This window comes from Musa acuminata, chromosome BXJ2-8 (assembly GCF_036884655.1).
Source record: "Musa acuminata AAA Group cultivar baxijiao chromosome BXJ2-8, Cavendish_Baxijiao_AAA, whole genome shotgun sequence".
Classification (NCBI taxonomy): Eukaryota; Viridiplantae; Streptophyta; class Magnoliopsida; order Zingiberales; family Musaceae; genus Musa; species Musa acuminata.
The window spans coordinates 7,311,655-7,325,222 of NC_088345.1; the positions used below are offsets into that span (position 1 = coordinate 7,311,655).

At 37.1% G+C, this 13,568-nt stretch overlaps 1 protein-coding gene across 4 annotated transcripts; it reads right to left on the reverse strand.

The window, feature by feature from the left end:
* Nucleotides 1–317: 317 nt before the first annotated feature.
* Nucleotides 318–9,455, reverse strand: LOC135585939 (serine/arginine-rich splicing factor SR30-like). 4 transcript variants are annotated; one of them, XR_010489256.1, is made up of 16 exons: nt 9,316–9,455; nt 8,911–9,002; nt 6,293–6,358; nt 5,938–6,012; nt 5,752–5,860; nt 5,607–5,653; nt 5,471–5,528; nt 3,417–3,466; nt 3,243–3,299; nt 3,057–3,160; nt 2,878–2,982; nt 1,427–1,515; nt 1,177–1,328; nt 821–931; nt 662–754; nt 462–574 (listed from the first exon to the last, which is right to left on the reverse strand). XR_010489256.1 is itself a non-coding variant. In XM_065120491.1 (14 exons), the coding sequence occupies exons 1-14, from the start codon at nt 9,425–9,427 to the stop codon at nt 560–562; spliced, it is 1,017 nt and encodes a 338-aa protein (XP_064976563.1). In that variant the 5' UTR covers nt 9,428–9,455; the 3' UTR covers nt 318–559. The 4 variants fall into 4 exon arrangements, 1 of the variants encoding a protein (XP_064976563.1); XR_010489254.1 differs by having other exon boundaries at nt 318–574; nt 821–854; nt 1,177–1,515; XR_010489255.1 differs by having other exon boundaries at nt 821–1,328.
* Between the last annotated feature and the right edge of the window lie 4,113 nt (nt 9,456–13,568).

Consider the following 13,568-nt stretch of genomic DNA (forward strand, 5'->3'; position numbering starts at 1 on the left):
TATATCTTCGGCAAACCAGACACGAGTTCATTGCATCACTGCTTTGACAAAATAAATCTAAGTTTGACAGCAACAAGAAACAATCACCACAAACTTAGTGGCAGCACACATTTGTCTTTGTGAGCAAAGGAAATTTTCACTCGATCCACATTGGCATATCATATGGCTTTGAAAAGCGTAGCAAAGTTTGACAAACGCCTCACATGGTGAGTGAGCAATCTATATCATCCGGAAACAGTTTCAGCCATTTAGACAATTCTTTTACCATCAAAACAAAAACGGATGCTAAACCATCCTGTTAGCACGTCAGCAAAACATCACAACAAATTGAATGGTTTGAGTACTGAAAAATTGTTCTACATTATAAACAAACACAGTTCTTGCATGTTGGGTCTTAATATTTGTCAACACTGATCATAAACATCTTCAACAAAGTTCAGCAGAAAAATAAAGGGTCTGGGTTTATCAATAACAGTCTTAGTGATCATAGATGGCCAAACAAGAATACAACAAACGACTTCGTTCCATCTTGGACAGCTTCCGCATCAGGCAGATTGGTCTAATCAGATTTCGCCTGTGGGAAAAAAAAAATTTATCATCCACCGATGCAAATTCTTGTGTAAATGTAAAGGCAATTAGCAATTCTATCATGGAATCATACCACAGGCGATCGAGATCGAGATAAGCTCCTGCTCCTGCTTTTGCTAGGACTCCGCTTGGTAGGACTTTGGTTCACAGGCTCATCACGAGCGGGCTGCACAGATACAGTTTAGTTGAACAATATAAAAGTAGAAGAATAATCCTGCAATGCAGAACTTACAGAAGTTACAGGAGATCTGGATCTTGATCGTGATCTGCAAAAAGTTTCAGAAAACTGAATTCAATATCCATTTTGCTGCTTTAACAACTTGATCCAAAATCCTCAACGTCTCTTCCACGTCAGCGGGAAGGCAGAACAAACAATTCAAAATACTTTAGAAGCATTTGATTATTACAAAATCAACTTGTGATCACTCATGAAATGTAATTGCTTGTGCCTTCGAGTAAAAGAAAAACTACCTTAGATCAATAGAAACTTGCAAGCCTAGTCAATATATAAAAATGCAAGCATCTATATTATCAGGTACCTATGCAACAACAATTATCCTAATCTATTGAGAGGATTTTTTATTGTACCAATAAAGCTACATCCAGAATCCTGAGTGCAACTTATAGTACTGGGAGAACGTTGGAGAATGGCAAAACTTGTTCCTAGCACTTGTCCAGTGAGGCCCAATTCCACTTGGCTTATAGAATAATCCAGCTCGTTAATGCGCAACCAATCCTTTCTGCCCCCAAAGAGGCCCATTATCAGAAAAGGCCATTAGTGGTAATCATCAAGATGTGCTGCAGGTTTCATAAACCACTTGTCTATGAAACAGCATACCTCACAACACCAAAAGAGTTGCAAGCATTTGTACCAAATCCAATCCAGATCCTAATATGCATTCCAGAGATCCCCGCTTATGCCCAAATCTAAAAAACAAACAAGTTAACTTTCAAATAAAGGTTAATAACCAGGCAGCGTGTATAGACTTATCAGGACCACTGACAGGAAAAAGGGACAAAAATACAAAAGATGAATCATAATAGTAAATGTCCAGCTTTCATTATTTAAACCATTTTAGCATGCAAAGTTCTGTAAGACAAAATATAAACTAATAATTGGGGAGGTCATCATTTAAATAGCAGCAGACAGTGAAGATTAGATAGCAGTGGATCTACTACAGATATTATCAGGCACAACTAGAATCATGACCAACTTAATAAAAATGATGTAAAGATCAGATAAAGAAAAGCAGCATCGGAGATGGTTTAAATTTTAAAATAACACGACAAACACACTTGGTAGAGAACACATGCCAATCCAGAACCCATAATTTCCCATAAACCTCACAAAAATGGCATCAAGCCCCACCAACATACTTGAGAAAAGGAAATCGTGTTACACTTTGTAACAAAATCACCAACATGACAACATAACACTTTCAAGCAAGGTTCACAATACCGTACCGTACCGGTATTTCGATCTGGGCTCGGTACTGGTACGGTACGGTATACCGAGCGGTACACCCAGGTGTACCGAGCAGTACACTCAGGTATGTCGAGTACTGTAGCATTGCTACAGTGCTACAGTGCACTCGGACAGGTACCAGACGGTCCGCGTACCGGCAACCGGTCAGACCGGTACATACCGCCCATACCGGGCGATACAGTTCGGTACTGCAGACCTTGCTTTCAAGAATACTTTGTAACAAGTATCAATTAACCTCTAATATGCATTCCTACTACAATGAAACTGGTGACACATGACAGAGAAGGGAAAGGGATTCTTAAATCCCCACTTTAGACAAAAACAAAATGGAACAGAGAAGAGAAACTTTGTCAAGCAATAATTATTTGGGTCTCCTGAATTTTTAAGGTTGACCTTACTTTCCTCACACAGAGCTAAACAAGAAAAGCTAAACTCATCTTCTGTTCCTTTCATATCCTAGTATATTTTGTTTTGTATCTCGCTTCTCACCCTATCCATGTATCTGAGCTGAGTGCAACAGCATAGACATCACAGCGTTTCTCACAATTCATAATCCTGTGAACAATAGACTTCCAACCTGAACACATACATACAGTTTTTTTAATAGACATAGCATACACATTCACAAACATGAGTATCTGAAACAATAAGACCATGATGATCACTAGTTATACTCTAATCAATTATAAAAGAAAAAAACATAGGTAAAATTGGAAAAATAAAACAAAGAATAAGAGTAATACTCCTGCAATTTGAAGTAGTTCAAGTAGTATCAAGGAGCTAGCTAAACATTTTAAGAGTACCTTGACAAAGAGCGTCCTTTGGATGCTGATCGAGAACGAGAAGATGCAGATCTTGATCGAGACCTTGACAAGGAACGGCGTGATGACTTTTCCTTAGGAGACTTGCTGCTCAACGTATTTAATACAAGTCAGGGTTATGTCACATTTTTATTACAATTATGATAGATAGAACACTAAACCTTCGGCTCCGACTCCTGCTGCGAGCCGGACTTGGGCTTCTTGAGTTTGAACGGCTACGACTACGGCTCCTAGACAAGCTTCTCTTGGAGTCGTACTCCTTCACCTACAAGAAAACAGTAGGAAACTTCTCAGAAAGATGTTCACATGCCAAGTTAAAGAAAAGAAGATATTATGAGATCAAATACTCTTATATATGCCCGCGAAAATGCATTCCGGAACTCGGAGTCATCTAGCTTCCTAATCTGGAAAAAAAAGAAGTAATACTTTGATTTGTACCGAAGACAAATACTTAATTTAAGAAGGCTTCGCAAATGTCATGAATGATAAAACCAGTCATCGACATAAAAAAAATCACTTACCGCATATTTCATATCATCATAATTTGTATAATCGACAATTCCAATCGTACCTGCAAAGATGATCGTGTAAATTCCAGCAGGTACTTATATGACAATGTTTGCATCTGATCAAGAACCAACATGGAAAATTTTTTATCTTCAAATTGGCTAACCATGAAATACATAGACAGAGGACAGCTGCAAAACGAATGCTATGACAATGACAATCAATCAGTAGCATAAAAATAGGTAAAAATATTTTCATCTATAAAACTAGCCAAAATAATACAGAATTGACAGCCAATTTAGGCATAAGGTGGGAGATTGAGGAAACTGTTAGAATATAAGGAGCTCAGGGTGCCCAGAATTACATGACCAATTATAGAGAACAATTCTATGATAAAAATAATAATTATAATCATCATCCAAGCTTTACATAATGAAGATGAAGCCAACTAATGTCTCTTTGTTTGTCTGAGAAGCAAAAGTAAAAGATGTCATTACCATTATATACATTACAGATATGGTTATACAAAAAAATTCATAAACTGAATATTTCTAATGAATTTCAATTTCTTTCTTAGAGGATGGTGATTTACAACCAGAGGTATTAGTCCAATTCAAATTCAAATGAAAATTCATGGTAAGCTTTGATCAGAAAACAACTAGATTGTTTGAGCAAATATCACTAAAATACCAACCAGCTTTAGCCAAATTGCATTTGTTTGGGCTGTAAATTTACAACAGAAAAGTCAATAATATTCACTAAAGCGAACATGAAGCTACACCAAAATAGAAAAACAAGTTTAACATCAAAGCAACGATGAAGGGCACTTAAGAAAAACAACACTAAAAGCAACACAAGATATAAAATTCAAAATTGGGATTGGGATTAATCAATTAACTGAGATAAGTAGTGAATTTATAGATGAACTTGCATTTCAACCCCAAATAGACAATTAATAATAATAATAATAATAATAATAATAATAATATCCAAAAAAGACAAAATCAGAAAGTATATCTTTATTGCTCTCCTTTTCATTCCCCACCTCCTCTCTTCATACTTCCTAGCTCCCTTCTACTCCTGTTTCTCCCATTGCAAAATGTTTAGAAGCTCCATGTTCACCAGTTGAAAGTCCACTTCTCAGCACTTCTCTACCAGTATCAGCTTAGCTCCTACATCGCCTTAACAAACTTTAAGGACTATATCAAGAACAAACCAGAGGTAAGGTAAAGGGTGAGGTGAAAAAGCTGATTCGCATGTTAGCAATTGAGAGAACTTAGAGAAGCCAGAGGCCTAAAAGAAAAACAAAAGGAGAATTCTAGCTCGAGAATGAGTGGATTGATTAAACAGAATCATAAGTGGACCTCATATCACTAGTCCCAATCATCTTTACTGTCCAAGGGAATAATATCTCAAGAAGTTCCTTTTTTAGTTCACCATGTTGACAGAAGGGTAAAAAACATAGCCAAAGTATTCTATTTGAGGCTCGAGGAAGCTTAAGGGTGTATCAGAAGGGAATAAGAGATTTAAAGAAAAAAAACTTGTCGCCTAGTGGCAATAGGAGCTTCAGCAAATCTTTTGAGATGCATCAGAGACAAACTAGTCTGGTTTTATCTAAATCACTGATCGATCTAAAGTAGGCTCATGAGGGTTCTTCTAAATTGTTTACAGATTTCAGTGCACGCCTTTGCCACAACCCAAGGACCCTGGATGCATTTAAGCTGCCAAAGAAGAAGTGAGAAGGATATGGATGATAAAATCATTAAGTTGTAATTTCTAATACCACTTCATACTTGGCACCTCTCACCTTCTCCATTACAGAAAACATTTATTCCTATACATTCACATCAAGTTTGTTCAATTGCAAAAATCTCATCATATGTCCACTTCAAAAGATAATACATTCTGAGATGAAAACCAACATGAATATGCTGCACATACAAAAACACCTAACAAAAAGGAAGTAATCAGAGTTGTGCACAACTTCAGAACTACCTCCATCAAAAAGCTAAGACAACATATAAGAGCAAATAATTATATTTATAAATATAAAGCTAGAGCAACTCACCACCACCATCACGAAAAACTTCAGAAAAGCAGACATCACCAGCTCGGCGCATATGATCCTAGAATAGAAATATCCAAAAATATAATTAACATAAAATTGAAATTGTAGCCATTAAAAAAATTATAATATGGCATACCTTTAAGTCTTGCCACGATGCTGACGAAGGCAAACCAGTGACCATTACTACACAAAATCATGAACACATATTTTAAAACCAAAATTAGTTCACCTCAAAAGTCATCCTGTGAAACTCATAAACAGGCCAAGAGGCAACAGCGCACCGCGATATTCTGTGCGCCTGGAAACACCACCACGGCGCCCCCCACTACTATGACTACTATGTCGATCAAATGATGAAGATTGGCCTCTACCACCATGAGCAAGTTCCACCTGCAACATATTGTGGCACAAGATCATAAGAATTGGACAATTATAAATAACAGATAAGTCAGCATCATTATGCCTACTCGTAATCTGTGACCATCAAAATTATATCCATCACGTCCACGAATAGCATCTTCAGCATCACGAGGATCTTCAAACTGCAAGAAGGATTAATATTAGCAACATTTAAAAGCCAATGACTTAAAGGTGTTTATTCACTTTCCTATCTTATCTTAAAATAATAGAAATTCCAGCAAGCTGACTTTAGTTACACTGGTTGAGAGGTAGAAAAAAGAATATTTTTTACTGGGCAACAGAAACATATGAATCATAAATTCTTCATGCATTCACATAATATTATTTGTTTACCAAGGACAATTTCTTCGTTCATGATTACAGTCATGAATTGCTTCTTACCAAGAGAGGAAGGAATATTACCTCGATGAAAGCATAACCTGGAGGCCTTGGAGGAATCTTCAAATCAATATCAATAATGGGTCCATACTGCACAGAAAATCAAATTGAAGATTAAGGAGTATAAAGGTAAAATAAATAAATAAATATACCATATCACCAATCCTTTCAGATCCATAGAACAGCTAGAGTACTCTCTTACTTCAAGTTCCCCAAACACTAAGCCAACCAAAATTGGAAAAATTTGTCAAACCATTATCTTAATGATTTATAAGCCCCTACAAAAATTGTAACATAAATTAATATGGGGCTACATCAAGTAGTATCTATATATGTTATTTTATTTATTATGTTACAACTCAAAATATTATATAAAACGTCAAAAGTAACTCTTTAATCAAAATAAGGCCAAGCATTGACTACGTACTGAAACAAAATAATGACAAATATATGTAGTACTCTGGTCTCTGTGAAGGATAGCAATAACATGAGATGCAATCACAGATGAGTGGAATAAGAACTTGAGCATACAGTAGCCAGCCATATGCCTACAAATCAGATTGACATCCTCTGGTTCGAGTCTTTATTCATCAGTCTCTTTAAAATAAAAGAACACAATCACTTAAAGGTAGCTGCACAAATTCCACAAGGTTCCCCTTCCCATTTCTCTGATTTCTATCAGGATAGGATGACTAGTAATCCTACATCCTTATTGTAAAGCATAGACAAATCAATAAAAAGAACTTGCACAATAAAAAAAAAACTTAGAAAAATTACATTAAACAATCCTTTTCTCTGATTACTATCAGGATAGGGTGACTACTAATCCTAGCATAGACAAATGAACAAAAAGAACCACTTGCCCTTTGAAACAATACATTAAACAATTTGAACAATTCTAAAACAAAAGGTCAGTATACTTACAAGTCACAATTCCAACAACAATGAAAGTGAGTAATAGACTTCAATACAAAGGATTTAAATCTCAAAGTGATTTTGGTTTTGCAAGTGGCCAAACCAGTTCAGTATTGGTATATCAGGCAGCAAACCAACCTCTATCACCCAGTATATAAAATAATAATAATAAACTAAATAACCAACCATTATTGTCCAGTACCGGTCCTCTTATGTGTTGACTGTAACTAACATATCCCTCCTTAAAGTGGCTCAACCCACAAAATTTAACGAAATTAACAAAGAACAAGAAGGCCATGTCATGCTTTAGGCTATCATAGAATGCAGTGTCTTCCACAAAAGAAGTTTATGAACAATGAAACACCTCGTTGTAGTCATTCGTCCCTTCAATGACTTAAAAAACAAAACTTGCAAAATGCGTGAATCATCAAAAGAATAAGACCAATATTACAACCGGTATCAACACCAAGTTTCTGACATCATTTTTACAATCAAGTGGATTGGTGATGATCTCTTCTGCCAAATTGAAGTCATCATATTCAGAAAAAGCAAGCCCAGCAAACTGGTGACAACAGTACCTACTGAAACCATTATCATTTTTTTTACCAACCATCAGAATCTTTGTTTGGCACGTGCACACTCTAATATGACTTATTTCATATTCAACTAATTGCAACACTAGGAACTCAAGTAAGATATATCAAAGGCAAAAAAGTAATTGCGTATCTTTGTTGAGCAAAATTAAATGATCAACAACTTGGTCAGTACTCAAACTTTAGAATCAGGATCAGCTGAACAAAAACATATCAAAGTAAGGGATCACAGATGACAGATTTTAAAAGCAAAGGAGATGGGATTTTCGTATGCATTTAATTTCATAAATCCCAGTTACTCAGAGATCTATCTTTCAAATTAAATGCACTTTAACCAATATATGAAAGCAACATCATTTGCAAATCTTCCAAAAGATACTCTCCTTTTTCATGACTTTTTAAAAGAGAAATTTTAATGGATTTCAATTATGAATAATTCATATTTGGCTCCCACGTATTACCAACTTTATCAATCTGATAATTATAAGAGATTAAGAAAAGTTAAAATGGACAGAAATAAGACTGATACATAAGAGAGGTATCCTTATAATAGTATCTTTCACTAAAGATCCTAAAAAAAGGAAAGATGATTAACAATTCTCTGTAAATATAGATAGTATGCCAGCATATGATTCTGCAAAGCAGGGAAAGGATGATGATCTGGAACGAAGAACACCGAAAAGAGATTGGCTCGCAATAAAGACAAGTAGATTTATGTTAATATACAATGAACTATGATGCACTGTACAAACATGTATCCTCCAGATATAAATGAGAACAGCATCATCCACAAGATCCTAGTATACCAGATGTCAGGAGCACTGCCAGTGAGAAATTTCAATCAATCATCAACATTTTGAACACCAAACCCAGGATTATGTTTGTTGATATATTCTTGTAAGAAACAATACAAAATATAAGCCAATCAAATAGTAACTACACTCTCTCGACCCAAGGAATGAAGACCTCTGACAGAGTAAAACAAGACCATAGATGTAACTTTTCCTCCGTTAATATAACAGAACTAGTTTAGTAAGAAAAAAAATATGTTTTTTTCTCAACAGCTATTTTGGCCTATGGTAGCATCTCCTAGGTAAGAATTTAGGTAATTTTACGTTCCAAAGGTTAACAGACCTTGTAGAACAGATCTTCCACCTCCCTTTCACGAATGTCACCGGGGAGATTGCCCACGTAGATGGTTCGACTGTATCGCTTACTCATACTTCCTGCAAAAAAGGGCACAGGAATTAAACAGATGAAAACAGGATAAGTAATGGATTTCCAGCCAAACGTTCACAAAATTCAGCATCTCAAAGATTAGAGAAAATCGTCATATCCGAAAACAAATCTGCGCAAAACACTTGATCGTCTTCGATTTCAAGTAAAAAAAACCAAGAACGCCATAAAAGCGAAAAACCAGCCAAGGATGATACAGATTGGGGAAAAGATCGACAACTTACGAACATAACATGGATATGAAAAGCAATCGCAGGAGACCTAGAAAAAAAGCTGAGACAGATTTAGGGATTTGAAGCTGACCTGGGCGTGGGAAAAGGCGGCTTGGCTTCGCAAATCGGCGTCGAGGTTTTGGGGCTTTCGGGCGGATGGCGATTAGGGCGTAAAGAGGAATCTTATAGTCGGGGAAGACCATGCTTCGAGATTCGGGTCTTATATCCCAGCGGTTCATTTTGGGTACCAGTACGGTGAACAAGTTCTCCAGCTTTGTGCCGACTGCTATAGGAGGGAAAAGTGGGCCCTAGCACACTTCTTCGAACAAACAATGCGGGTAACATTGTCGGTGAATTTTACGTAGCAACAAATTAGGGCGATTTCTTAGGAATAGTCTAAATATTACAGTTATTCTTAAAAGGTATAAATGAGTATATAAATGAATTTCTTTTTCTAACATGATTAAATAGTTTCCTTATAAAATATTATAAGAAAAAATTCATTGATATTACGATGCTTTTGAGGTAAAAATATGAAGTCCTCCGTATATCACTTGCACGAAGATCAAATAAGAAGTTTTCTGACTTAATCCTTTTGACACTAAGTTAATAATTCGAGATATATGAGTGTGGATGCGAGTAATCAAAAAAATTAATCCCTCTTTTTGTTGTGCTAAAAACATCAAACTCATTAGGTGTCACTTGTATGAAGATCGAGGATGGGAGATGTTTCTCGACTCGATCTCTTCGATACTCAAGTTAATAATATGAAATATATGAGTATGGACGTGAGTGGTCAAAAATAGTAACATCTCTTTTCTTTGTGATGAAGATAAGCATTTATACCTGGTCGTAAATGTATAATATTTTACAAGGAGGTAGCTCTCTAATCGCCTCCAACATCCTTCCTTTGGCCTCTTGTCTATGTGAGTGACAAAGATAGGAGGGTAAGGTGGGGTTGGGTAGCTCATAACTACCTACCTTGGACTCTTACATATATGTAGGTAGATGGGTGGAGGGTGACCTATGTCTTTTCCTTCTACCTTAGACCAGTTACGTATCGAATGACGATTAACTTATAGTGTACTTCTTATCATTTATCCCACCCTCCCAAGCATGCTTCAAGGTTCGCACGAGAGGGGTCCAAAGTGTAACGTATAGTTCATTTAATACGTCAAACTTATACCTCTTCGATCCATCACCAAACTATCTCTCGTATCATCGAGGGACGCACCTTGGTCGGATGATGTTGGGTTTCCCGACCTCCATGTCTCTTCTCAACCTCAATGCCTCAAGCAAAGGTGAGGGTCGGGTCTTCCGACCTCTCCGCAAAAGTGGGGGTTAAGCTTTACTGACTCATGCCTAGGATATATTTTATCTTGTGCCTCTCATCGTGATGAGTTTTTTTTTATGTGAGTCGGGTTTTCCTGACTCACGTGCCTTGGACACATTTTGTCTTATGTCTTTTACTATGATGGATTTCTTCTTATGCGGGTTAAGTTTTCCCAACTCACATACCTCAAACATATTTTACTTTGTGTCTTCCACCATGGTGAGTTTCTTCTGATACGGGTTGGGTTTTTCTAACTCATTCGCCTCAGGTATATTTCACATTATACCTCTCATTATGATGAATTTCTTCTTACACGGATTGGGTTTTCCCAACTCACGCACCTCGAAAATATTTTGCCTTATGTCTTCTGCCGTAAATGGTTTCTTTTAACACAAGTTGAGTTTTTCTTACTCACATGTCTTAGGTATATTTTGTCTTGTGCCTTCTGCCATTATAGGTTTTTTTTTTATACGAGTCGGGTTTTTCACAACATTGATCACTTTTACACTCTTAAAGGTGGTCTTCATGCATTGGTTACTTTATACTCTTTGAGATGGTCTTTGCACATCAGCCACTTTTGCTCTCTCTAATGTGTCCCTTCATCAATTGATGTCCCTTTGGAATCGATCCAAGAGAACGTTTGTCTTCGTTGTGAGAGGAGAGTGATCAATCCCCTCATTATGAATTGCCCTTAATCATGGGGGTGAAGCTCATTCTTGAGCCTCCAAGCCCCCTTAAGAGTCTTCTCTACTTAGCCTTGATTTTTTGCAAAGAGAGTCGGTTATTGAGTTCCTCATCCTCCCGACATGTCATATCTATAACACCTTAGTCTTCCAATATCTTGTTTTGCATCTTGTTCTTCCACCTTCGTAAGTTGGGATATCTTTTCTTTCTCGCACAAGCTCCTCATTCCATGATAATTTTCATGTGACACTTATATGTCGGATGATGGTTATCATTAATATATTCTTTATCACTAACGAACCCATCAACAAAGAAGTCATAAGGGTAAAGTCATTAGTTGAGAGCCTGAGTTTTTATAATGCATCAAAGTAGAGGTTATCAATAGAGCTATCTATATCAATTATAGCCATCTTCATTCGAGCATTGATCATCTTTATAGAAACAACTAAGACATCATCGTGATGTAAGTCAAGGAACTTCGTCTTTTCCTCCTTAAAGGTTATTTTTAGGTTATCCTTCATCCTCGAACTCTTTTCAATGGTAGCTTAAGCATAAGTTTTATGACCCAATGAGCTATCTCTTCCAACGTGGGTCCACCAATGATGACTCAATTTGTCTCTCTATTAACCCCTGAGATCAGGGTGAGGTTTCCTAGTGCTTTCGAACGACCTACCTAAGGTGTACTCGATATATGAGTTCTTTAATCTACTTTTTCAAATCGCAATAATCATTCGAGTTGTAGTTGTAATCCCGATAAAATTGGCGGTATTTGAATTTATCTTTTTCACTAACAAAATCTTTATTGGGTAAGGATTTTTTAAGAGCCCATTCTCTTTTATCCATAGAAAAAATTCAATTATGGTCATATTCAAGATGGTTAGCTTAAACCTTAGGTGAGGTAACTCGGGTCATTTATTTCTCTTTCACCATGGTAGCCTCGGGGTTAGGGTGGATTATGGTCGCTTCTACTTCAGCCTCTTGTCTAACTCCTCATGTTTACCGAAGACTATGACCTTGGTGATAATATATTGATTGACCCATTAAGGTACCTTTGGTATTTTCATCGACGATCTCTTGATCATTGGCCAGTAGAGGTAAGAAGGTTTAGCCCCATCATGAAGATCTATATTATGAGCGACGGATGGACATATACGATGTCTCAAATTTCATTAGTGGACCGAGCGATCAACCCTATAAGTGTTTCTTCCTCCTCCCATGTAAGTCTGAGAAGCCTTACCATTAATGGCCTTTAGCGTATGTTCATGAGGAAGTGAAATTCAAACTTCCTCGCGAGCTGGGCAAAAGAACTAATTGAAATCAGCTTAAGGTAAGCATATCATTCTGCCTCTTAATGTGGTTGGAAAGGTACAACACATCAAGGCATCCAAAGTACCATATAATGATATTTGGCCATGGAAGGCTACGATATACTCTATCAGGTTGGCACTACCATTGAATGCCTCTAACTATGGGAGGTGAAATTTTGTTGGAATCGATTCCTCTTTTATTTTTTAGATAAATGGTGACCGACTCGAGGTGAGGTCGACCAACACTTCTTTTTTAGATTATTGGAATTCTCATTCATCTCTCCAAACATCGATATATCTATCATAATTGGATCCTAAGGAATCCTTTATCAAATCCATCAACTATGTCTCATATTCAAGCAAAGTAGAGTGGTGGTGTGGTCCATTGAATTTCACGATTGGGGATCGAAGTGCCCCCTCGGTTGGTGGTTTGACATGTCTCATGCGCTCTTGGGATGTTAGCACCATGTCGGGTGGGGGGACCTCGATGGGTGCTAGTGTTGGTGGTAGTTGAGCCAATGATCGCACCTGTATCATACTCGTTAGCATTTGTACTTGTTGGGTGACATTCAAGAATATCTCGACAAGGATGAGCATGTGGCTCAGGGTCATCCCTAGGGATGAGAAATCCAATTTATTGAATAAACGCTAGTATCACAACAATGTTTTACACTAAGATGGATGCATCTATGCGAGGAAAGGATAGCTACTGCCCCCCTTAAGTGAAAGTATTGTGTGTCGGGGGCAAAACCTCATTACTTGAGCGTTTATTGAGAGTGTCAGAGGGTGGATATTCCTATAACATTAGGTCATTCTTCTAGCGCAAAAAATGTTGAAGGAAGTAGTCGTTGATGTCCTGGTCAGCTCGACGTGGTCTAGACTTGTATGAGCGGGATTGCCCGATGTGCCTTCGAAATGAAAATATTGAACTCTTAATGTAACACTTATAGAAGACCGAGGTTACCAATGGTTTCCTAACAAATTCATATAATGCCCAAGTTAGTAACCCAATGTATATGA